The sequence below is a fragment of the Mus caroli genome, unplaced genomic scaffold (genome assembly GCF_978045245.1).
Source record: "Mus caroli unplaced genomic scaffold, Mus_caroli_1 scaffold_12, whole genome shotgun sequence".
Lineage (NCBI taxonomy): Eukaryota > Metazoa > Chordata > Mammalia > Rodentia > Muridae > Mus > Mus caroli.
This window is the reverse complement of record NW_028227267.1, coordinates 61,859,253-61,882,807: the sequence shown is the minus strand read 5'-3', so window position 1 is coordinate 61,882,807 and position 23,555 is coordinate 61,859,253. Positions and strand designations below refer to the sequence as shown.

Sequence of the window (23,555 nt, the reverse complement as noted above, 5' to 3'; positions counted from 1 at the left end):
TCAGGTCTAAAGAAGAAGCACTTGGGAGTGTACTGATGACCCCAGAGGGTTTGTCAGCAGGACAGCAGGACAGCAGGACAGCAGGACAGCAGGACAGCATTCCCTCTGGCTCCCACCTGCCTCTGCAGCTCTTTTCCTGCCTATGCGGATGTATAGCAGGCTATCTTCTGAAGGTTGGCCAACTGAAACTGGAGCTAAGGACGAGATGCAGCAGCATCACCCACAGTCCTCTACTGCATGAGTCCTGAGTTGGTGTCTATCAGCAGTGCTCCAAGCAGCATACCTTGCTTGACAGGACTGATTCTTCTTCCCTAAGACCCGAGAAATGTGTTCTTGCTACTCTCAACCCTTTGAGTACCTAGGACAAGTTTCTTCCCAATTCTGTTTCTTGTTTCCCAGTGGCAAAGACTCTTTTCTGCACCATAGTGTGCTCTAGTTCTGAGCCTAGATCTCCTTGCTTCCTGACCTTATACTTCTTTTTCAATGCTGGGACAAGGGCCCCTACCTTGAGCAGTAAATTAAGCTCAGTGGCCCTCAGCATCCTTGTCTGTAAGATCAAAGACTGGGAGAGCTGTAGCTCCTAAAATCACATGCAGTCATCTCATTACAGACTGGAGACAAAGCTGCAAGCCGCCCAACTAATCAATTTATCAGAATGATTTATCAATTCAGTCATTAGATAGTATTTTGCCCTTCAACTTGTAAGAACATTATAAAGGAATCTACCTACTTTTATTTTTAGTTAATTTGTTAGCTAGCTAGCTAACTAGTTTACAGAGGTCAGTGGTACATGCTACGACACACAGATGGAATTGGAAGACAGCTTGCAGGAGTCAGTTCTCTCCTCTTACTATGTAGGTCCTAGGGATTGAACTCAGGTCACCAGGTTTGGCAGCAAGCGGCTCTACTTACTGAGCCATCTCATCAGCCCAGAGGTCAGTTTTTAAAAATAGGAGCTCTTCTCACATTGAATGTGTATAAAACAAAATTCCGTTCATTATGTAGAATAAAAATATTTAAATAATTAAAGGTTGACTAGCATTCTTGGTTTTGAAAAAGATCGGGGGATGGGAACACATGATGCTCTTACTCATTATTATCTCTGTACATTTCTGTACATTAAGCTACACGCTGTTGGGTTTCAAACCTTGGACAAATGGCTGAAGTGTCTCTTTAACATACCAAAGTGGACCTGGATGCCAGATTCTTCCTGAATCCTTCAGTCCTCTACAGCCTGAGTCCTGAGTCAGTATCTATTGGCAATGCTCCAAGGGCCCTCCTGGCTGGCATACTTCTCCCCTACCCTAAATTCTTCAGCCCAGGGGCCAGGTTGGCTTTCCCCAAGCTACCCTTCCCTGTATAATCCCTCCCTCCCTCCCTCCCTCCCTCCCTCCCTCCCTCCCTCCCTTCCTTCCTTCCTTCCTTCCTTCCTTCCTTCCTTCCTTCCTTCCTTCCTTTCTTTCTTTCTTTCTTTCTTTCTTTCTTTCTTTCTTTCTTTCTTTCTTTCTTTCTTTCTTTCTTTCTTTCATGCACATGTGTGCATGGATAGTGTATTAGTCCCTTTTGGTGGCGCTGTTTCATCGAACACCTTATGAACCAATTCCTACATACTCAGTGGAGATTGGTTCTGTGGAGCTTGGTCAGTTTCCCACATGTGTTTCTGGACTGTGATACCATGTTAACTGACTGGACTCAAACAGCTCTCATACGCAAGACAGCTCTCACCTAGCAAGAAAGCTCCATGCTTTACACAACAGAGACTGGGGGTTTCTAAGCCTAGAGTGGGCAGGGTCAGGAAGAAACAGGATCCAATGTCTCACTCAGGGTGGTTAGTGAAGAGTTAGCCTGATGCTTCCTCTGGTGAGCGGGACAGAGATCAGTCAAACCTGAACAGTGACAGAAGCCTTGGGAGTCTCATATGGCCAGGGAGGGGCTAATTGGACTAAGACGAAGGTTTTCTATCACTCTGGAGGGAGAAGGTAGCAAGCTAAGAGACCTAAAACCAAGACAAAAGTGCCCACATACACTTAGGTCCAAGAGAACTTTTAGGAACCATTGCAGAAACAAGACTCAAACTTGAATCTGTGCCAGGTCCTACTACCCACTGAGCTATGGTCATATTCTGACATTTGCTTATCAAAATTATATGGAGCCGGGTGGTGGTGGTGCACGCCTTTAATCCCAGCACTTGGGAGGCAGAGGCAGGGCAGATTTCTGAGTTCGAGGACAGCCTGGTCTACAGAGTGAGTTCCAGGTACACAGAGAAACCCTGTCTCAAAAAACCAAAAAAAAAAAAAAAAAAGTATATGGAGCTGAGCCATCTCCCTTATTTCATATCTATATCTATATCTATATCTATATCTATATCTATATCTATATCTATATCTATATCTATATCTATATCTATATCTATATCTATATCTATATCGATATATAGATATCAAATATAGCCTCAGATTATGCTACTGTTGGAGATGCTGGTACCATTAAGTCTCTCTGTATGTATCTGCCTCTCAGTGCTGTGCCACCTCTTGACTTTGACTCATTCCTTCTGCCTGGTTTTGTTTATGCATAGAAAGGATACAACAACAACACCCACCTCACAGACTTGCTGGGGATTCGTGAGTAAACGCACGCAAATGCACCCACCTAACTCTTACGACCCCTGCTCTATGGATGGCTTTGCAGAGAGGAATGACACAGGAAAGAGCAGAAGGTGATGTATTTCTACAGTCCAGTGCTTGGTGGCAGGGAGGAAGGAATGTTGAGCCATGTGGCCATATGCTAGGTCCGGTGCAAATGGCATCCAGCTCTACTGGGCCCAGCTGTCTACCATCTGTCCTGTGCTCCCCACTTCCCTTCCCCAGGGCTGGACCTACCCTCCCCCCGAAGATGTAGAATACCTTCAGCTGTCGAAACTGGTGCCACATCCTCTCTTGAGCCCTCTCAAACAAGCCTTCAGCCACCTGCCGCTCTACCCCTCTCCGGATGACATCCTTCATTCTCTCGCATGCTTTCTTGCCAGTGATCTGAGCTGCCTCTGACCAGAAAAAAAAAAATAATAGAAGATAGTTACAATCACATAACAGCCACGACTTGGTCAGAAATCTATGGTATCAGAAGAAAAACCGGGCAAGCAAGCAAGCAGAAATGCACATGTACATACACATACACCTATCATGTAAAATAATGAAACCCAAGATTTAGATCAACTATAATTCAGAAAACCTAAGGACTGACTGAATCAAGCAGGTTACAAAAAATCACTCCCCAGCTCAAGAAGGGTCCTGAGAGTTGACCCCTGAGCAATTAAAGAAGGCACAGGTAAAAACTCTGTCCTAAGCTACAGCCCAGGCAACATGTAGACAACGAGGTCCCTCGGTTCCTTTCCCTGCGCCCTGCAGTCGTTTCAACATGTAGGTTGAGAATGTCACCAGAAGTTGATTGGAGAGGTGGATTCTTATAAAGAAGCCAGCAGAGCAGCAAGCTAATAGAAAACGGGAGGGTTCCAGAAACCCAGGAAGAGGAAGTGCCTCCCTGGGAGCCACCTTCATAGCACGGCTTCAGGTCATTTTGGATGGAGCTGGTGATAGACTCGTAGATCTTCCTTTTCCTCCGGAGGATGTGGCTCTCCAGGCCTCCCAGGATGGCGCTTATCTGAGAAACCATGTTAACACAAGGATTTGGGATGGATGCTCTGACAGAAGCACTCGGGTGTGCCTGTCTGCGCGCCACCCATCCCCCTGCCTCACATTAGGCTTGGCTGTTGTGATGACAAATATTGTCGACTTGACCAGATCTAGAATAATGAAGGAAAGAGGCCTCTGTGCATGTCTGTTAGGGATCATATCGATCAGACTAGCTGAGCTCTATAAATCACGTATCAAATGTGGGGACTGCCACTCCACCGAGTGGAGTCCCAGATGACACCAAAAAAAGAAAGCAAGGTTAGCACCCATATTCAGCACCCGCTGCTTCCTGGGTGTAATGTGAGTAGCCATCTCCACAGCTTCCCCTTAGTGATGATGGACTGTACCCTCAAACTGTGAGCCAAGATAAACCCTTCCTTCCTTAATTTGCCTTTGTCGGGATTTGATGGGGAAGAGTAATTCATACAGCCACCCACGTGTCACATCCCATCTGCCAGCTCCCCATGGGCAAGGACTCTAACCAGAGGATCGTTATTCCCTAAGGAGCCCCACAGTACCTAGACCCTACAAACCCAGTGAGTGCATCCTAACTAGAGCACAGACCTAGGAAGCCTCATTGAGAGACCAGGGTCACCAGCGTAATTCCTAGCATAGACATGTGATTCCAGTTAGGCCTGGAAGAAAGTGAATCACAGACAGGAGCCTGGAGTTGTCAACACTAGCAAACTACCTAAAATAATAATCATGTTAATAGTAATGGCAACGGTGATGGTGATGGTGGTGGTGATGATGGTGGTGGTGATGATGATGATATAGTAGTAATGATAAAGGATGATTTCTGTAAGCTTCCCTCCTTTGGCTCCTTCATAAAATTGGCAGAAATGATGGAGAGGTAAATGACCATCTTATTATGGGATGCACATTTTTATACATTTAAGTATTCTGTGAATATTTTGGGGTCTGAGTCCACTTCACTGCCTCAGGTGCTCCTATTCATTGCTTCTCCATGGAACAAAGCTGGTCTCAGTGTCCTCTGCCTCCATGGTGGCTTTAGGACCTCTTCTATTCCTATCCTGCCATGACTCATCCTTCCTCTCCATCCCCTCTGAGGATCATACCTCCTGGATCAGGAAGCTTCTCTTGTATCCATCTTGTTTCCAGCCACTTCTAACCCCAACTTCTGCCATCCTCTCCTCCAGGGAATGCTTGAAAGCATCTATGTGCTGCATCAGAGCAGGGGCAGTGGGCTTCCCATCCCTATGGAAGAAAGTGGTATAGCAGGTTAAGTGACCATGGTGGTGACTGTGCAGACAGGTGAGCATGAGGCAGGCTGATGTCCTCTATTGCTTTAAAAAGAAGCTGAAGCAAGGTAACAGTCATCGGATCCCCATAGTGTGCCAGACACTGGGCTGTTCAAGGCCAGTGTGCTGTAGTCAGTGTGATGGTGTCTCTGACACAGATGAGAACATTGGGGTGCGGAGGGGATGGCTGGAATGCAAGAGATCACACAACTAGTAAGAGGTAAAGGCCAGGCTTGCCTCAGAAGTCACTGTCAATAGCCAGTGCATGCGTCAGGGAGGGTAGGAGCTGAGCCTTCAGGGTGGGAGAGGAGATGAAAGGGAGTGGAAAGAAGAGGTTATCCCCTTCAGAATATCTGAGAATGGAGAAGCAGCAGGCTAGAGAAGAGAGCCTGGACTTTGAATCCTCAAGGAGTTTTTTCCATGATCTGGTAACCCTAGAAAAGTCTCTCACAGTTCTTCACGGTTTGCTTGTTCTTGTGTAAAGGACCAAAGCCACTCTGTAGCACTCAGGAAGCATTTGACAATGCAAACACATGCCTGTTAGCATGGCAGAGGTAGGTTGTGTACTGATTCTGAATGCTGTTCCATGTCTCTGTGACGGGGTGGGCTAGGAGATGGTATGGCATGACTGAACATTTAAAGACTGGTAGGGACAGAGGCAGGATGCTTGGCGACAGGCTGATGTACTGCAGATTTGGAGAGCATCTTTCTGTTGATGGAGGGAAGAGTTAAAGGTCTAGGAATGCACGGGCATGGGGAAGGGGCCCTGCCCACAACTCGTTCATTAGCATGCACACACCAGAATCAGACAGCATCCTCCTGGGGCCACTTTTTCTTTTCACACTTCAGGGAAAGTTCTGAAAGCCTTGTGCTTATTTTATTCCACACTCTCCAATCAAAATACCCTGTCTCAGGGCTCAGGTCCCTAAGAAAACGAATCCCCTGCTGCACGGAGGAGATATTTGAAAAATAATGGCAATCATAATATTAGTCTGGAAGAAACCTCTCCATGTGTACCCCAGGTCACCATGGGAAAATTTTAAGTAAACCAAACCAAGATGGCTTTTGTGTTTTGCCAGAAGCTAAGCTTTCTGTCTCAAATAACCAGCTACTCTTTACACTTCCTGAGCCAAAAAAAATAAATTCCTAAATCCAAGACTCTGGCTTGATGTCCCGCAGATGTGTATTAATGAGAGAGCAAGATGAAAAATTCTTTACCTAAAAATGCCTCCAAATACAGGGTCGATCTGGTCATAGATAGGCTGAGACAGGGCTTCATTCAGGTCAATTCTGGCCAGAGTTCTGGAGGCATACACCCCATTTTTCAGGCAAACTGCTTTCAGGGTCTGGTGAAAACCTTGGTTTCCTCTGCTCCTCTAGACAATGAAACAATGAATTAGCAAGTCAGTGGGCATTAACTAGAAAGCCATAGGGTTGAATTTTCATTGTCATGGGTCAAAGGTTATTCATTACTAAGAATTATGGGGTGGAGATAGAGACACCTTGGTCTTTAAACATGTCCTTAATCCATTGACTAATCATGAATACATCTCTAGGTTGACTGGAAGCTCCTGCTTGGGCTTTCAAAGGGTCTCAGGCTCATGTCAATCACAAACTCTGTGATGAGTAATACTGACTGTCGGTTGGATAGAATCTGGAATTACTAAGGATACAAAACTCTGGGCATGCTTAATATAAGTCTAGATTGAGTTAACTGAGGAAGAAGACCAGCACTAAATGTGGATGACATCATTCTATCAACTGTGGTCCCAGAATGAACACAAGGGAGAGGGCAAGCAAGGCACCAGCATCCCCCCTCTCTCTGCTTGGCTGTAGACTCAATGTGACCAGCTGCCTCACACTCCTGCAGCCATGCCTTTCCTACCACGATGGCCTGTACCCTCAAACTGTGAGTCAAACGAAGCCCTTCCTTACATTACCAGGTATTTTGTCACCAATAACACCAATTCACCTTTCCAGACAAACTTCGATTTGCAGTCTCCTTCCCTGCCAGTCTCTAATGTGCCAGTCTCTAATGTTAGCCTCTAATTTGCTTGTTGAGCTCAGTCCCAGCATCTCACCCATCTTTATGTCTGCATCTTATAGTGATTCAAATAGTGATTGACAGCTAATTGTTTAATGAGCAATTATGGCACAAATGGAAAAGAAAATGAACTGCTGACTCACAGTAAGTATACGTCTTGAAATCACCAAGGAAGAGTACAAATTTTGTTGACTATTGAATGAAATACAATTGAATTTATGTATCTTTGGTATTTTACCCAGGTTAATAAAAGTCCAGACATCAAAGGAAGAAATATTTAGTATGTGGTTAGAGATATAAGAAATACTAACCAATTTTATCTAGATAGTGATTAATAACAGACAATCAAAGTCTGTTTGCTAAAAGTTCAGTAGAGGACAGCATGAGCTTTAAACAATGATTTTTTTTTAAAGATTTATTTATTTATTATATGTAAGTACACTGTAGCTGTCTTCAGACACTCCAGAACACTCCAGAAGAGGGCACCAGATCTCGTTACGGATGGTTGTGAGCCACCATGTGGTTGCTGGGATTTGAACTCTGGACCTTCGGAAGAGCAGTCAGGTGCTCTTACCCACTGAGCCATCTCACCAGCCCTAAACAGTGATTTATTTTGAGAGAATAGCTACACAGTTTGATATAATACAAAGTATTATATGGTATAATATCAAATATATTTCAGAAGTGTTTTAGTCACCATGTGCCATTCTTTGCATGTGCAGAGTCCTAACAGACTCATGGTTTGAGCACCTGGCCTCCAGCAGGCAATGTTGTCTGAGGAGCTTGTATAGCCTCTCAGACATATAGCCGAGCTAACAAAAGTAGATCACTCCAAAGTGATATCTGCTTCTGGTTCCCGATCCATCACGGTGTGAAAAAGTCATGCTACAAGTTCCCATCGCCATCATCAAAAGAAATGTGCTAGCTCCACCCCTTCCTTCCCGTTGTGGACTGTGCCCTCTAAACCGTGAGCCAAGACAAACATCTCCTCCATTAACTTGCTTCACAGCCACAGGAAAGATAATGCATGCAGTTAACTCATACAGTTTCAGAGTACTCACTTTAGAAACGCCCTTAGTTTTAGAACATTGGGTTATTTCCCCATGTTAAATAAGAGACAGGGATGGTGTGTGTCTGCCCTAGTTTTTGACCACAAAGGAACATAGTTTATCAGCTTGGTGCACCTCACAGAGAAATAAGTCACTGAAGGGCTGATGGAGGGAGCTGTGGTGGGGTGGATTATTGCTGAGGTCTACAGATGGCTGGCAACCTCCTCTTCCTCAAGCAATCTGTCTCAAGGAGGTGCCTCTTCTCCATGGCTTTATTTGCTAGCGCTACTTGGTCAGTCACCTTTTATGACCCAGCTTATTCTACAAAAAAAAAAAAAAAAAAAAAAAAAAAAAAAAAAAAAATAGAAATCCTCACTAGGAAACAGAATGCCTGAGTGTAGCAAAGTAGAGGACTTACAACAAGAATAAGCACCTATCATCTCTCCTTTGAGGATGGTTTGGCTACCACTTCTGGTCCAGGGCTTTTCCTGGGGCTAGTCAAGTTCGATTGGTGTTAGAGTTCTTTAAATGAGGCAGGAGGAGATGTTTCCAAGGGTCCTAGCTCGCACACTATGCTGGCTTTTTACCACAGCTGGGTGATGGAAGTTCAGGGTCACAAGTTGGCATTGTTTGCTGAGGCCTCTTCACATAAGAGGCTCACGGCCCTGCCACACGTTTCATTTTTTAATGTTCCAGCATTCAAAGTCATTTTAAAAACAATTACAACATATCATCTGAGCCTTTCATTTTGTCCTGCCATGTGGACAGGTCACCACCACTCATTAAGCTAATGGGATGAATCATTAGTTATACTCTAGCCCCTCCAAAGTGTTAAAGTCCTAATAACCAATGTTACTGTATTCAGAGATGACTTATCTAAGGAGGCCATTAGGCTAAGTGAGGTCACAAAAGTGGAGCCCAAATTCAATATGATGGGTGTCCTTATGAGAGAGACACTAAGAGTACCTCTCTCTCTCTCTCTCTCTCTCTCTCTCTCACACACACACACACACACACACACACAGAGAGAGAGAGAGAGAGAGAGAGAGAGAGAGAGAGAATATGTAAGGGCACTATGAGCAGGCCATTGTCCCCAGGTTAAGGAAAGAGGCCTAAGCAGACACTGCCAACATCTGACCCTGAACTTCCAGCTTCCTGAACTGTGCCTATAGCTCAAGTCATCCCCTATGCCTGTGACATCCCGTCATGGCTGCCTGAGTGATATGAATCTTACGGAATCCCACCTGTACTTACAGCTCCATCTTTGAGAAGGCCCATACAACTGTTTGATTTGTATAACTATTTGTGCCAAGCAAAGAGCCTGCAAGGTGATGCTTCCTCTTTCCAAGATAACTGATAATGGCATCAGTGCCAGGAGATGTTTAGGCCAGACATGTAGCACCCCCAATTCTACAGAAAAGACGATCAAGAAATCTCTAAACTGACTTGAAGTACTGAATGGTTTGTGCCCTGCTCAGGGTGTGCAGTGGAACTGACTCTCAAACTATGAGACTAATCCCCTGAAGCCCAGCCCTGTCTCTGCTGAACTGTAGGCCTCACTTGCCCCAAAAGCCACAGGCGAACACTTCTCATACAGAGGATTTCCTACACAGAACTTTCACTTTTCCCTACTATCTTTTGTTTTCTTGGTTGGTTGGTTGGTTGGTTGGTTGGTTGGTTGGTTGGTTGGTTGATTTTGATTTAGGATTTGGAGACAGAGGTTCATTCTCTAATCCGCCAGATTACTTGGGAACTTGCTACCCAGCCCAGGCTAGCCTGAAATTTACAGCCATCCTCCAGAGTGGTAAGGTTACAGATGTAAGAAACCATGCCGAGCTTTCTTCAAGCTCTTTCTAGAAAGTGAGGAGGCAGTGTTAGAGGCATTTGGAGATCACGCTGCAGAACACAGGCATTCCCTGGACAAAGCTACTCACCACCAGGCATGACCCGAGGATGCGGCGGTAGGAAGTCATGGCCACCTGGACCCCTGTCTGCAGGGGCTGTTCCATTCGAGCAAAGCACTGATCAATGGCCTTCTCCAACAGCTCCATCTTCTCCTCCACAAACTGTCGCAGGCCACCCGTGTTCAGTTGTTCAGTCTAGGAACAAAGTCGCAGGAGCATCAGATTCCTAAACTCTGCTCCCATGGAAACCCTTCAGCAGCACAAGCTCCAGCCTGCAATTCCCCCACAGTAGATTCATCTTTATTATTCCCAGAAGGCACCCTCAGTGCACAGACCTCCTAGAATTTCTTAGTATAGGAAACAGAACAAAAAAAAAAATGCCTGTTGTAACTTATTTGGGGTGTAAAATGGAGCGGGCTATTTGAGGAAGCAAGGCTGAATAATTGTCTATACTCTGGCTTCTCCTCATACCACAGAAAGCTTTCATCTTTTACCAAATAATAATTCAGTCATTATGAGAACAATGTTTCCAGGGCACAGGAGTAGGATAGAGACAAGACAGGGCATGGAGGTGAATATGACCATGATACATGTATGAAAAATCATAGTGAAACAGCATCTATAGTTAAATGTAACAGTGTTTTAAAAGAAAACACATTTTCTCAATGCCATCTGGTCTGACGAACATTTAATGGTCTTTGACGTCACACAAAGCAGTTGTTGAGGGTCGTGTTTCTCAGACTTCAGTGTCCCTTCAATCTTAAAATCTGAAGGGCTAGGATTCTGAGTTCCTACTTAGCTTCCAAGTAAGCTGATCCTCAGACCTCCCACCAGCGTTGAACAGCAGAGCTCTAAGATCACACAGAGAAGGCCATGCTCCTGTTTCTCAGAAGAACGCTGCAGAGTGAGGAGAAAGAACATGCCCAGACATGCATTGCATTGCAGGGCTATGTTTTATGCAGCAATGGACTGCAGAGGTGGTACTAGGGACTTCCTAACAGGATGATAATGACAGGGCTTAACTCTGGGGGAGCTGTCCACGTGTGTTCACAAAGAGACACACGGCAAGGTTCACATGTCAACAAGGTTGGTAAGGATGCATGTTCTGAGAACAAATCCTTGCTATAACATGTTAGATGTAAAGAACAGTAAGAAGGAAACAGGGACTTTGCATGGGAGCCCAGGGCTCATTCGACATTGAAATGTCATGATCAACTTCCTATTGATCCTGAAATTAATTACTTCATTTAAAAATCACTAACCACCCCCACAAAATCCAAACTTTTGGTTAGAAATACAATCTTGAAAAGAATGAAGATTGGTTTCTTTCTTTCTTACTCAGGAATCCAAAGGCACGGACAGAACTCTCGTCTTCCAACTTTCCATCAAAGAACTAAGACCGATATCAGAGGCCAAGGAATTTTGAGGAAAGCTGCTGTTGATTCCTTCAGACCTCCCCCAGGGACAGGCTCCTCAGCCTCTGATCCTGGGTCTTCCATGGCTTAGGTTTGGAGATAAGGATGAGCCAAGGGGCTGCACCTCAGAGTGGGCAAAGAACAGCAAACAGGGACGGGATGTTTCCCAAAATACCTTGTCCTTGTGTCTGTAAAACAAACCACCCACCCACAGCATCACGTTTGATTCATTTTCCACGAGCACTTCCAAAAGCAATCTCGTGTTGGGCAAAAAGGCAGATTTCACCCCGCAGAACTTTTTCAGGAAATTGGAAGGTCAAACCCTCTTTCCCCAGCCATTTCAGAGGACACCAGTTGAATTAGAAAAGAAAGAGAAAAACAGCCTTAGATGCCAGGAGTTTTGCTGTGTTTTGTCTCATGCAGCTAAACCAAAATGAAGTCTAAGAAATGCAGCAAAGAAACAAATGCAGCCATGTTCAATCCCCTTTACAGGGTCATTCACGTCAGTCATTGGCCAACTTGCTGCCCCGTTTATTTACACATTGACGTTGGCTTTCCTATCTCTGCCATCTTGCCACCTGTCAGGCTCATCCCTGCCTTACTTCCCCCAGGCCCAGACTATCTTCAGAACCTTTTCCAAGAGCCTACTTCACCCCTCCCTTTCCCAGTACAACAAGAAGTCAGACAACTTGATCCTATAGAGCTGATGGACAAACCCGAGTGTGAAAATAGACAAGGTCAACTGCATGAGAAAAGCAAATGCTGGCTACTCAGAACTACTATTGATTGAACCCCTCTTCCTGTGTGCTTAGCTAAAGATTCATAATTGGCTTTTTCCAGCTGGTAAAGGTGGAGGGAAGTTAGTCATCAAACCCTGGCCATTTGGAACTGCTACAGAAGTCCAACTTTCCTGGATTGTTAATAGAAATAGCAGTCCGACCTCCTGCTTGAGTCTTCAGACTTGGAAACAGAAGGCTGGCTTCCTGGGCTGGGTATGGTGTTAGGGGGCTGCTTTGTTGACACCTTACAGGTGGTGTGAGTCTGGGTTCTATTTTCATATACAGTCTTGCTTATGTCTGAATACTCAGTCTCTTAGAAAGAAACAGCGCAGTTAGCGATTGGATGTAGGGGCTTATTTTTCTCCCTATGTCTCCAGGTTTCTATTTTGGCAGTTAGCTCTTCACTGTTGGGGTGAGAACAGTCATCTTATTAAAGAGAAACCTGTCCATTTCTGTGACAAAACATAATTTTAGATGGGCATTCCAAAGGTCTGCATTCTAGACTGGGAAGACAAATGTTTAAAATTTGCCAAAATGCCTCCTCTCCAGTCCCCTTCCCTTCACGGTGTTACTACATTTCCTGTTATGTTCAAATGTGAAATGTTCCCCCATAGGCTCGGCTGTGTGAACCACTCAATCCACCTGGTGGCGCTGTTTGCGGAGGCTGTGGAATCCTTTGGACATGGGGGCTAGGTGATATACACAGGACCCTAGGTCAGCAGACATGAACCTTACAAGTTATAGGATAGCCTCCCATCTACTCAAAGGTCCCTGTTACCTATTTGACCCCCAAATATGAGCAAGCTGAGCTGCAAGTAGCCCACCACCATGGAGAGTGTATGCTCTGAACTGGGAGCCAGAATAAACCTTCCTGCCTTAAGGTTTTGGGGTTTTGTTGTTTTCCCTGCTGGGTATTTTGTAACAGCAACAAGGAAAGTAATCAATACAGACTGAGATTCTGAGAGCAACTTGGGGAAAGAAGCCAATTAAGCCAGCTAAGGTTTACATAACATGGCACTAACATGGATGAATTAGATAAAACACAGACATCCAGGGGGCAAAGAGTCAGCACAAAATGCGTGATACCTGGATGTCTGGCGACCCTAAAACATATATAGTTGGTAATATAATTATTTGGGACAGAATTTGTCTTCTGTGTGGCTCTATATGAATATGACCTTGAGATCAGACTCCCAAATCTATCCCTTTGTCAGCCTGTGTTTGTCAGATGGCCTACCTCCATGTGGTCTGAGAGCAGGTCTACACATGCGCCTGTGCCCACCTTTATGGGACCCTTATGTGCCTTCGTGTGCCAGGGTACCTGCCTAGCAGCCATCCTCTAGAGTAGATCAGTAGCTGTTATCTGCCTGTGTGTCCTCACAATCTCTCTGACCTCAATAGTCTGCTTCTTTCCATTGCATTGGAACATGGACTTTACAATGGACCAGGACAAAAAGGAAGTCCATGGACAGATGAAGGCATCTGTTAGACTTTAAGGACCATCTCTGAGACAACAAAGGCTTATCTGTAGCCCACTAGATTGTCTATAATTCAAGCTACAAAGTCATTATTTAAACACATCCCATCTTGTTTAAAGACTCAGGAGAAATGCCAAATGTCTAAGTATTGTCACCTTTGCCTTTCAATACATCTGTCCAGGTAAGGTAATCTTCCTTTCACTTTTACCTAAATGAAATGTTTTTAATCTTTTTGTTGTCATTTTCACCTCCAAGACTCTAAAGGCTTTATATCTTCTTTTAAAAGAAAAAGAAAAAAAATATATATTCTTACTTACACCTGCACAGGCAGAGTATGAGACAACCCTGGGGCCTTCCTAACTTACAGAAGAGTAGCCAGAGTGTGAGACAACCCAGGGGCTTTCCTAACATATATTCTGCTCAGGCAGAGTATGAGACAAGACAGAGGCCTTTCTAACTTACAGCGGCACAGGCAGAGTGTGAGACAAACCTGGGGCCTTCCTAACTTACTCCAGTTCAGGCAAAGTGCAAGACAACCCTGGGGCCTTCCTACCTTACTCCTGTTCAGGCAGAGTGTGAGACAACCCAGGGGCCTTCCTAACTTATAGTTGCACAGGCAGAGTGTGAGACAACCCTGGGACCTTCCTAACTTAATCCTGTAAGGCAAAGTGCTAGACAACCCTGGGGCCTTCCTAACTTACTCCTGCTCAGGCAGAGCGTGAGACACCCCAGGGAACTTTTTAACTTATTCCTACTCAGGCAAAGTATGAGACAACCCTGGGGCCTACCTAACTTACAGTTGAACAGGCAGAGTATGAGACAACCCTGAGGTCTTCCTATATTACTACTGCTCAGGCAGACAACCCTGGGGCCTTCCTAACTTACAGTTGCACAGGCAGAATTTGAGACAAACCTGGGTCCTTCCTAACTTACAGTTGCACAGGCAAAGTGTGCGACAACCCTGGGGCCTTCTTAACTTACTCTTACTCAGGCAGAGTGTGAGACAACCCAGGGGCCTTCCTAACTAATACTCTGCTCAGGCAGAGAATTAGACAACCCTGGGGCCTTCCTAACTTATGGTTGCAAAGGCAGTGTCAGACAACCCTGAGCGTTCCTAATTTACTCCTGCACAGGCAGAGTTTGAAATAAACCTGGGGCCTTCTTAAAATACATTCGACTCAGGGAGAGTATTAGACAACCCAGGGGCCTTTCTAACTTACAGTTGCACAGGCAGAGTGTGAGACAACCCTGGGGCCTTCCTAACTTACTCCTGCTCAGGCAAAGTGAGAGACAACCCTTGGGCCTTCCTAACTTACTCCTGCTCAGGCAAAGTGTGAGACAACTCTGGGGCCTTCCTAACTTACAGTTGCACAGGCAGAAGGTGACACAACCCTGGGGCCTTCATAACTTACTTCCTGCTCAGGTCAAGTGTGAGACAACCCTGGGATCTTCCTTACTCCTCCTCAGGCAGAGTGTGAGACACCTCAGGGACCTTTTTAACTTATTCCTGCTCAGGCAAAGTATGAGACAACCCTGGGGCCTACCTGACTTACAATTGAACAGGCAGAATTTGAGACAACCCTGGGTCCTTTCTACTAACAGTTGAACAGGCAGAGTGTGAGACAACCCCAGGGCCTTCCTAACTTACTCATGCTCAGGAAGAGATTGAGACAACCCAGGTTGAGACAACCCAGGGGCCTTTCTAACTTACACTCTGTTCAGGTAGAGTTTGAGACAAATCTGAGTCATTCCTTCCTTACTCCTGTTCAGGCAGAATGTGAGAGTACCCTGAAGCCTTCCTAACTTAGAGTTGCACAGGCAGAGTGTGAGACACCCTGGCGCTTTTCTAACTTACACTCTGCTCAGACAGAGTGTGAGACAAACCTGGGGCTGTCATAATACTTAAACAGTCAGATTGTGAGACAACCCTGGGGCCTTCCTAACTTACTCCTGTTCAGGCAAAGTGCGAGACAACCCTGGAGCCTTCCTAACTTACTCCTGCTCAGGCAGAATGTGAGACACCCCAGGGACATTTTTAACTTATTCCTACTCAGGAAAAGTATGAAACAACCCTGGGGCCTACCTAACTTATAGTTGAACAGGCAGAGTATGAGACAACCCTGATGTCCTCTTACCTTACTCCTGTTCAGGCATAGTGTGAGACAACCCTGGGGTCTTCCTAATTTACTCCTGCTCAGGCAGAGTGTGAGACACCCCAGGGACTTTTTTAACTTATTCCTGCTCATGCAAAGTATGAGACAACCTAGGGCCTACCTAACTTACAGTTGAACAAGCAGATTGTGAGACAGCCCTGGGGCCTTCCTAACTTACTCCTCTTAAGGCAAAGTGCGAGACAACCCAGGGGCCTTCCTAAATTACAGTTGAAGAGGCAGAGTGTGAGACAACCCTGAGGCCTTCCTAACTTACTCCTGCTCAGACAGAGGGTGAGACACCCCAGGGACCTTTTTAACTTATTCCTGCTCAGGCAAAGTGCGAGACAACCCTGGGGCCTTCTTAACTTACTCCTGCTCAGGCAGAGTGTGAGACAACCCAGGGGCCTTCCTAACTCACAGTTGCACAGGCAGAGTGTGAGACACCCTGGGGCCTTCCTAACTTATTCCTGTTCAGGCAGAGTGTGAGACAACCCAGGGGCCTTCCTAACTTACAGTTGCATAGGCAGAGTATGAGACAACCCTGAGGCCTTCCTAGCTTACTCCTGCTCAGGCAAAGTGTGAGACACCCCAGGGACCTTTTTAACTTATTTTGCTCAGGCAAAGTATGAGACAACCCTGGGGCCTACCTAACTTACAGTTGAACAGGCACAATGTGACACAACCCTGGGGCCTTCCTAACTTATTCCAGCTCAGGCAGAGTGTGAGACAACCCTGAGGCCTTCCTAACTTACTCCTGTTCAGGCAAAGTGAGAGACAACCCTGGGGCCTTCCTAACTTACTACTCCTCAGGCAGAGTGAGAGACACCCCAGGGACCTTTTTAACTGATTTTGCTCAGGCAAAGTATGAGACAACCCTGGGGCCTACCTAACTTACAGTTGAACAGGCAGAGTATGAGACAACCCTGAGGTCTTCCTACTTACTCCTGCTCAGGCAAAGTATGAGACAATCCTGGGGCCTACCAACTTACAGTTGAACAGGCAGCGTGTGAGACAACCCTGGGGCCTTCCTAACTTACTCTTGTTCAGGAAGAGTTTGTGACAACCTTGCAGACTTACTAAGTTACAGTTGCACAGACAGACTGTGAGACAACCCAGGGGCCTTTCTAACTTACCCTCTGTTCAGGTAGAGTTTCAAACAAATTTGAGTCATTCCTTCCTTATTCCTGCACAGGCAGAATATGAGAGCAACCTGGGGCCATACTAACTTACACCTGTTCAGGCAGAGTGTGAGACAAACCTGGGGCCTTCATAACTTACAGTTGCACAGGCAGAGTGTGAGACAACCTGGGAACTTCCTAACTTACAGTTGCACAGGCAGAGTGTGAGACAACCCTGGCGCTTTTCCAATTTAAACTTTGTTCTGACAGAGTGTGAGACAAACCTGGGGCTGTCATAATACTTAACAGTCAGATTGTGAGACAACCCTGGGGCCTTCCTAACAACAAATGAACAGGCAGAATGTGAAACAACATTGGGGCCTTCCTAATACCTGAACAGGGAGACTGTGAGACAACCTTGTGCCTTCCTAACTCACACCGGCACAGGCAGATCTGAGACAACCCAGGGGCCTTCCTAACTAATACACTGCACAGGCAGAGAATTAGACAACCCTGCAGGCTTCCTAACTTATGGTTGCAAAGGCGGAGTGTGAGACAACCCTGGGGCCTTCCTAATTTACGCCTGCACAGGCAGAGTTTGAAACAACCCTGCGGTCTTCTTAAAATATATTCGGCTCAGGGAGAGTATTAGACAACCTAGGGCCCTTTCTAACTTACAATTGCACAGGCAGATTTTGAGACAACCCTGGGGCCTTCCTAACTTACTGCTGTTCAGGCAGAGTATGAGACAACCCAGGTGCCTTCCTAAATTACATTTGAACGGGCAGAGTGTGAGACAACCCTGGGGCCTTTTTAACTTATTCCTGCTCAGGCAAAGTATGAGACAACCCTGGGGCCTTCCTAACTTACTCCTGCTCAGGCAGAGTGTGAGACACCCCAGGGACCTTTTTAACTTATTCCTGCTCAGGCAAAGAGCGAGACAACCCTGGGGCCTTCTTAATTTACTCCTGCTCAGGCAGAGTGTGAGACAACCCAGGGACCTTTTTAACTTATTCCTGCTCAGGCAAAGTATGAGACAACCCTGGGGCCTTCCTAACTTACAGTTGAACAAGCAGAGTGTGAGACAACCCTGGGGTCTTCCTAACTTACTCTTGTTCAGGAAGAGGTTGTGACAACCCTGCGGCCTTACTAAGTTACAGTTGCACAGAGTGTGAGACAACCCAGGGGCCTTACTAACTTAGAGTTGAACAGGCACAGTGTTAGAAAACCTGGGAACTTACCAACTTACAGTTGCACAGGCAGAGTGTGAAACAACTCTGGCGCTTTTCTAATTTACACTCTGTTCAGACAGAGTGTGAGACAAACCTGGGGCTGTCATAATACTTAAATAGTCAGATTGTGAGATAACCCTGGGGCCTACCTAACTACAAATGCACAGGCAGAGTGTGAGACAACTTTGGGGCCTTCCTAATACCTGAACAGGGAGAATGTGAGACAACCCTGTGCCTAACTCACACCGGCATAGACAGATAGAAGACAACCCAGAGGCCTTCCTAACTTATTCCTGCTCAGGCAGAGTGTGAGACAACCCTGGGGCCTTCCTAACTTACCCCTGTTCAGGAAAGTGAGAGACAACCCTGGGGCCTTCCTAACTTACTCCTGCTCAGGCAGAGTGTGAGACACCCCAGGGACCTATTTAACTTATTCCTGCTCAGGCAAAGTATGAGACAACCCTGGGGCCTACCAACTTACAATTGAACAGGCAGAGAATTAGACAACCCTGGGGCCTTCCTAACTTATGGTTTAAAGGCGGAATGTGAGACAACCCTGGGGCCTTCCTAATTTACTCCTGCATAGGCAGAGTTTGAAACAACCCTGGGGCCTTCCTGACTTACTCCTGCTCAGGCAGATTGTGAGACACCCCAGGGACTTTTTTAACTTATTTTACTCAGGCAAAGTATGAGACAACCCTGGGGCCTACCTAACTCACAGTTGAACAGGCACAATGTGAGACAACCCTGTGGCCTTCCTAACTTATTCCTGCTCAGGCTGAGTGTAAGACACCTCAGGGACCTTTTTAACTTATTCCTGCTCAGGCAAAGTATGAGACAACCTGGGGCCTACCTAACTTACAGTTGAACAGGCAGAGTATGAGAAAACCCTGGGGCCTTCCTAACTTATTCATGCTCAGGCAGAGTGTGAGACAACCAAGGGGCCTTCCTAACTTATAGTTGCACAGGCAGAGTGTGAGACAACCCTGGGGCCTTCCTAACTTACTCCTGTTCAGGAAAAGTGTGAGACAACCCTGGGGCCTTCCTAACTTACTCCTTTTCAGGCAGAGTGTGAGACAACCCTGGGGCCTTCCTAACTTACTCCAATTCAGGCAAAGTGGGAGACAACCCTGGGGCCTTCCTGACTTACTCCTGCTCAGGCAGAGTGTGAGACACCCCAGGGACCTTTTTAACTAATTTTGCTCAGGCAAAGTATGAGACAACCCTGGGGCCTACCTAACTTACAGTTATACAGGCAAAATGTGAGACAACCCTGGGGCCTTTCTAACTTACTCCAATTCAGGCATAGTGTGAGACAACCCTGGGGCCTTCCTGACTTACTCCTGCTTAGGCAGAGTGTGAGACACCCCAGGGACTTTTTAACTTATTTTGCTCAGGCAAAGTATGAGACAACCCTGGGGCCTACCTAACTTACAGTTGAACAGGCAAAATGTGAAACAACCCTGGGGCTTTTCTAACTTATTCCTGCTCAGCCAGAGTGTGAGACACCCCAGCGACCTTTTTTCTTATTCCTGCTCAGTCAAAGCATGAGACAACCCTGGGGCCTTCCTAACTTTCAGTTGCACAGGCAGAGTGTTCGCCAACCCTGGGACCTTTCTAAGTTACTCCTGCTCAGGCACAGTGTGAGACAACTCTGGGGCCTTCCTAACTTACTTCTGCTCAGGCAGAGTTCTAGAGAACCCTTGGTCCTTCCTAACTTTTAGTTGCACAGGCAGAGTGTTCGACAACCCTGGGGTCTTTCTAACTTACTCCTGCTCAGGCAGAGTTTGAGACAACCCTGGGGCCTTACTTACAGTTGCACAGACAGACTGTGAGACAACCAGGGGCCTTTCTAACTTACACTCTGTTCAGGTAGAGTTTGAGACAAACCTGAGCCATTCCTTCCTTACTCCTGCACAGGCAGAGTGTGAGTCAAACCTGGAACTTTCCTAACTTACAGTTGCACAGGCATAGTGTGAGACACCCTGGGAACTTCCTCACTTAGAGTTGCACAGGCAGAGTGTGAGACAACCCTGGGGCCGTTGTAATACTTAAACAGGCATATGTGAGACTACCGTGGGGCCTTTCTTCCTTACAGTAGCACAGGTAGAGTTTGTGAAAACCCCTGGGCTTTACTAAGTTACAGTTGCACAGACAGACTGTGAGACAACCCAGTGGCCTTTCTAACATACACTCTGTTCAAGTAGAGTTTGAGACAAACCTGAGTCATTCCTTCCTTACTCCTGCATAGGCAGAGTGTGAGACAACCCTGGGGCCTTCCTAACTTACTACTATTCAGGCAGAGTGTGAGACATCCCTGGGGCCTTCATAACTTACAGTTGCACAGGCAGAGTGTGAGACACCCTGGGGCCTTCCTAATGTACAGTTGCACAGGCAGACTGTGAGACAACCCAGGCGCCTTACTAACTTACACTGTGAGACAATCCTGGGGTGGTTCTAATACCTAAACAGGCAGATTGTGAGAAGACCCTGGGGCCTTCCTAACTTACACTTGAACAGGGAGAGTATGAGACATCCCTGGGGCCTTCCTAACTTACTCCTGCTCAGGCAAAGTATGAGACAACCCTGGGGCCTACCTAACTCACAGTTGAACAGGCACAATGTGAGACAACCCTGGGGCCATCCTAACTTATTCCTGCTCAGGCAAAGTATGCGACAACCCTGGGGCCTACCTAACTCACAGTTGAACAGACACAATGTGAGACAACCCTGTGGCCTTCCTAACTTATTCCTGCTCAGGCAGAGCGTGAGACAACCCAGGGACCTTCCTAACTTACAGTTGCACAGGCAGAGTGTGAGACACCCCTGGGGCCTTCCTAACTTACTCTTGTTCAGGCAGAGTGTGAGACAACCCAGGTGCCATCCTAAATTACATTTGCACAGGCAGAGTGTGAGACAACCCTGGGGCCTTTTTAACTTACTCCTGCTCAGGAAAAGTGTGAGACAACCCTGGGGCCTTCCTAACTTACTCATGCTCAGGCAGACTATGAGACAACCCCAGGGGCCTTCCTAACTTACATTGCACAGGCAGAGTGTGAGACAACCCCAGGGGCCTTCCTAATTTGCTCCTGCACAGGCAGAGTTTGAAACAACCCTGGGGCCTTCCTAAAATATATTCGGCTCAGGGAGAGTATTAGACAACCTAGGGCCCTTTCTAACTTACAGGTGCACAGGCAGAGTTTGAGACAACCCTGGGGCCTTCCTAACTTACTGCTGTTCAGGCAAAGTGTGAGACAACCCTGGGGCCTTCCTACCTTACTCCTGTTCAGGCAGAGTGTGAACAACCCTAGGGCCTTTCTAACTTATTCCTGTTCAGGCAAAGTGGGAGACAACCCTAGGGCCTTCCTAACTTACTCCTGCTCAGGCTGATTGTGATACACCCCAGGGACCGTTTTAACTTATTCCTACTCAGGCAAAGTATGATACAACCTGGGGCCAAGCTAACTTACAATTGAACAGGCAGAGTGAGAGACAACCCTGGGGCCTTCCTAACTTACTCCTGTTCAGGCAAAGTGTGAGACAACCCTGGGGCCTTCATAACTTACTCCCTTTCAGGCAGAGTGTGAGACAACCCAGGGGCCTTCCTAACTTAAAGTTGCACAGGCAGAGTGTGAGACAACCCTGAGGCCTTCCTAACTTACTCCAATTCAGGCAAAGTGTGAGACAACCCTGGGGCCTTCCTGACTTACTCCTGCTTAGGCAGAGTGTGAGACACCCCAGGGACTTTTTAACTTATTTTGCTCAGGCAAAGTATGAGACAACCCTGGGGCCTACCTAACTTACAGTTGAACAGGCACAATGTGAGAACCATGGGACCATTCTAACTTATTCCTGCTCAGGCAGAGTTTGAGACACCCCAGGGACTTTTTAACTTATTTTGCTCAGGCAAAGTATGAGACAACCCTGGGGCCTACCTAACTTACAGTTGAACAGGCACAATGTGAGACAACCATGGGACCATTCTAACTTATTCCTGCTCAGGCAGAGTTTGAGACACCCCAGCGACCTTTTTTACTTATTCCTGCTAAGCCAAAGTATGAGACAACCCTGGGGCCTATCTAACTTACAGTTGAACAGGCACAATGTGAGACAACCCTGTGGCCTTCCTAACTTCTTCCTGCTCAGGCTGAGTGTAAGACACCTCAGGGACCTTTTTAACTTATTCCTGCTCAGGCAAAGTATGAGACAACCTGGGGCCTACCTAACTTACAGTTGAACAGGCAGAGTATGAGACAACCCTGGGGCCTTCCTAACTTACTCATGCTCAGGCAGAGTGTGAGACAACCAAGGGGCCTTCCTAACTTATAGTTGCACAGGCAGAGTGTGAGACAACCCTGGGGCCTTTTTAACTTACTCCTGCTCAGGCAAAGTGTGAGACAACCCTGAGGCCTTCCTAACTTACTCAAATTCAGGCAAAGTGTGAGACAACCCTGGGGCCTTCCTGACTTACTCCTGCTCAGGCAGAGTGTGAGACACCCCAGGGACCTTTTTAACTTATTTTGCTCAGGCAAAGTATGAGACAACCTTGGGGCCTACCTAACTTACAGTTATACAGGCGAAATGTGAGACAACCCTGGGGCCTTTCTAACTTACTCCAATTCAGGCATAGTGCGAGACAACCCTCGGGCCTTCCTGACTTACTCCTGCTCAGGCAGAGTGTGAGACACCCCAGGGACCTTTTTAACTCATTTTGCTCAGGCAAATTATGAGACAACCCTGGGGCCTACCTAACTTATAGTTGAACAGGCAAAATGTGAGACAACCCTGGGGCCTTTCTAACTTACTCCAATTCAGGCATAGTGTGAGACAACCCTGGGGCCATCCTGACTTACTCCTGCTTAGGCAGAGTGTGAGACACCCCAGGGACTTTTTAACTTATTTTGCTCAGGCAAAGTATGAGACAACCCTGGGGCCTACCTAACTTACAGTTGATCAGGCAAAATGTGAAACAACCCTGGGGCCTTTCTAACTTATTCCTGCTCAGCCAGAGTGTGAGACACCCCAGCGACCTTTTTTCTTATTCCTGCTCAGTCAAAGCATGAGACAACCCTGGGGCCTTCCTAACTTTCAGTTGCACAGGCAGAGTGTTCGCCAACCCTGAGGGCCTTCCTAAGTTACTCCTGCTCAGGCACAGTGTGAGACAACTCTGGGGCCTTCCTAACTTACTTCTGCTCAGGCAGAGTTCGAGAGAACCCTTGGTCCTTCCTAACTTTCAGTTGCACAGGCAGAGTGTTTGACAACCCTAGGGTCTTTCTAACTTACTCCTGCTCAGGCAGAGTTTGAGACAACCCTGGGGCCTTACTTACAGTTGCACAGACAGACTGTGAGACAACCCAGTGGCCTTTCTAACATAGACTCTGTTCAAGTAGAGTTTGAGACAAACCTGAGTCATTCCTTCCTTACTCCTGCAT

General features: G+C 46.6%; 1 protein-coding gene across 2 annotated transcripts in view; it reads right to left on the bottom strand.

The window, feature by feature from the left end:
• Nucleotides 1-23,555, bottom strand: part of Nuggc (nuclear GTPase, germinal center associated) — a 65,987-nt gene that overhangs the window by 3,263 nt on the left and 39,169 nt on the right. For both annotated transcript variants that reach the window (XM_085828991.1, XM_021182542.2), the window contains 5 exons: nt 9,979-10,143; nt 6,170-6,327; nt 4,769-4,907; nt 3,549-3,657; nt 2,904-3,040 (listed from right to left, as the gene is read on the bottom strand). In XM_085828991.1, the coding sequence (XP_085685117.1) occupies nt 2,904-3,040; nt 3,549-3,657; nt 4,769-4,907; nt 6,170-6,327; nt 9,979-10,143 (708 nt within the window). The remainder of the gene's footprint in view (nt 1-2,903; nt 3,041-3,548; nt 3,658-4,768; nt 4,908-6,169; nt 6,328-9,978; nt 10,144-23,555) is intronic.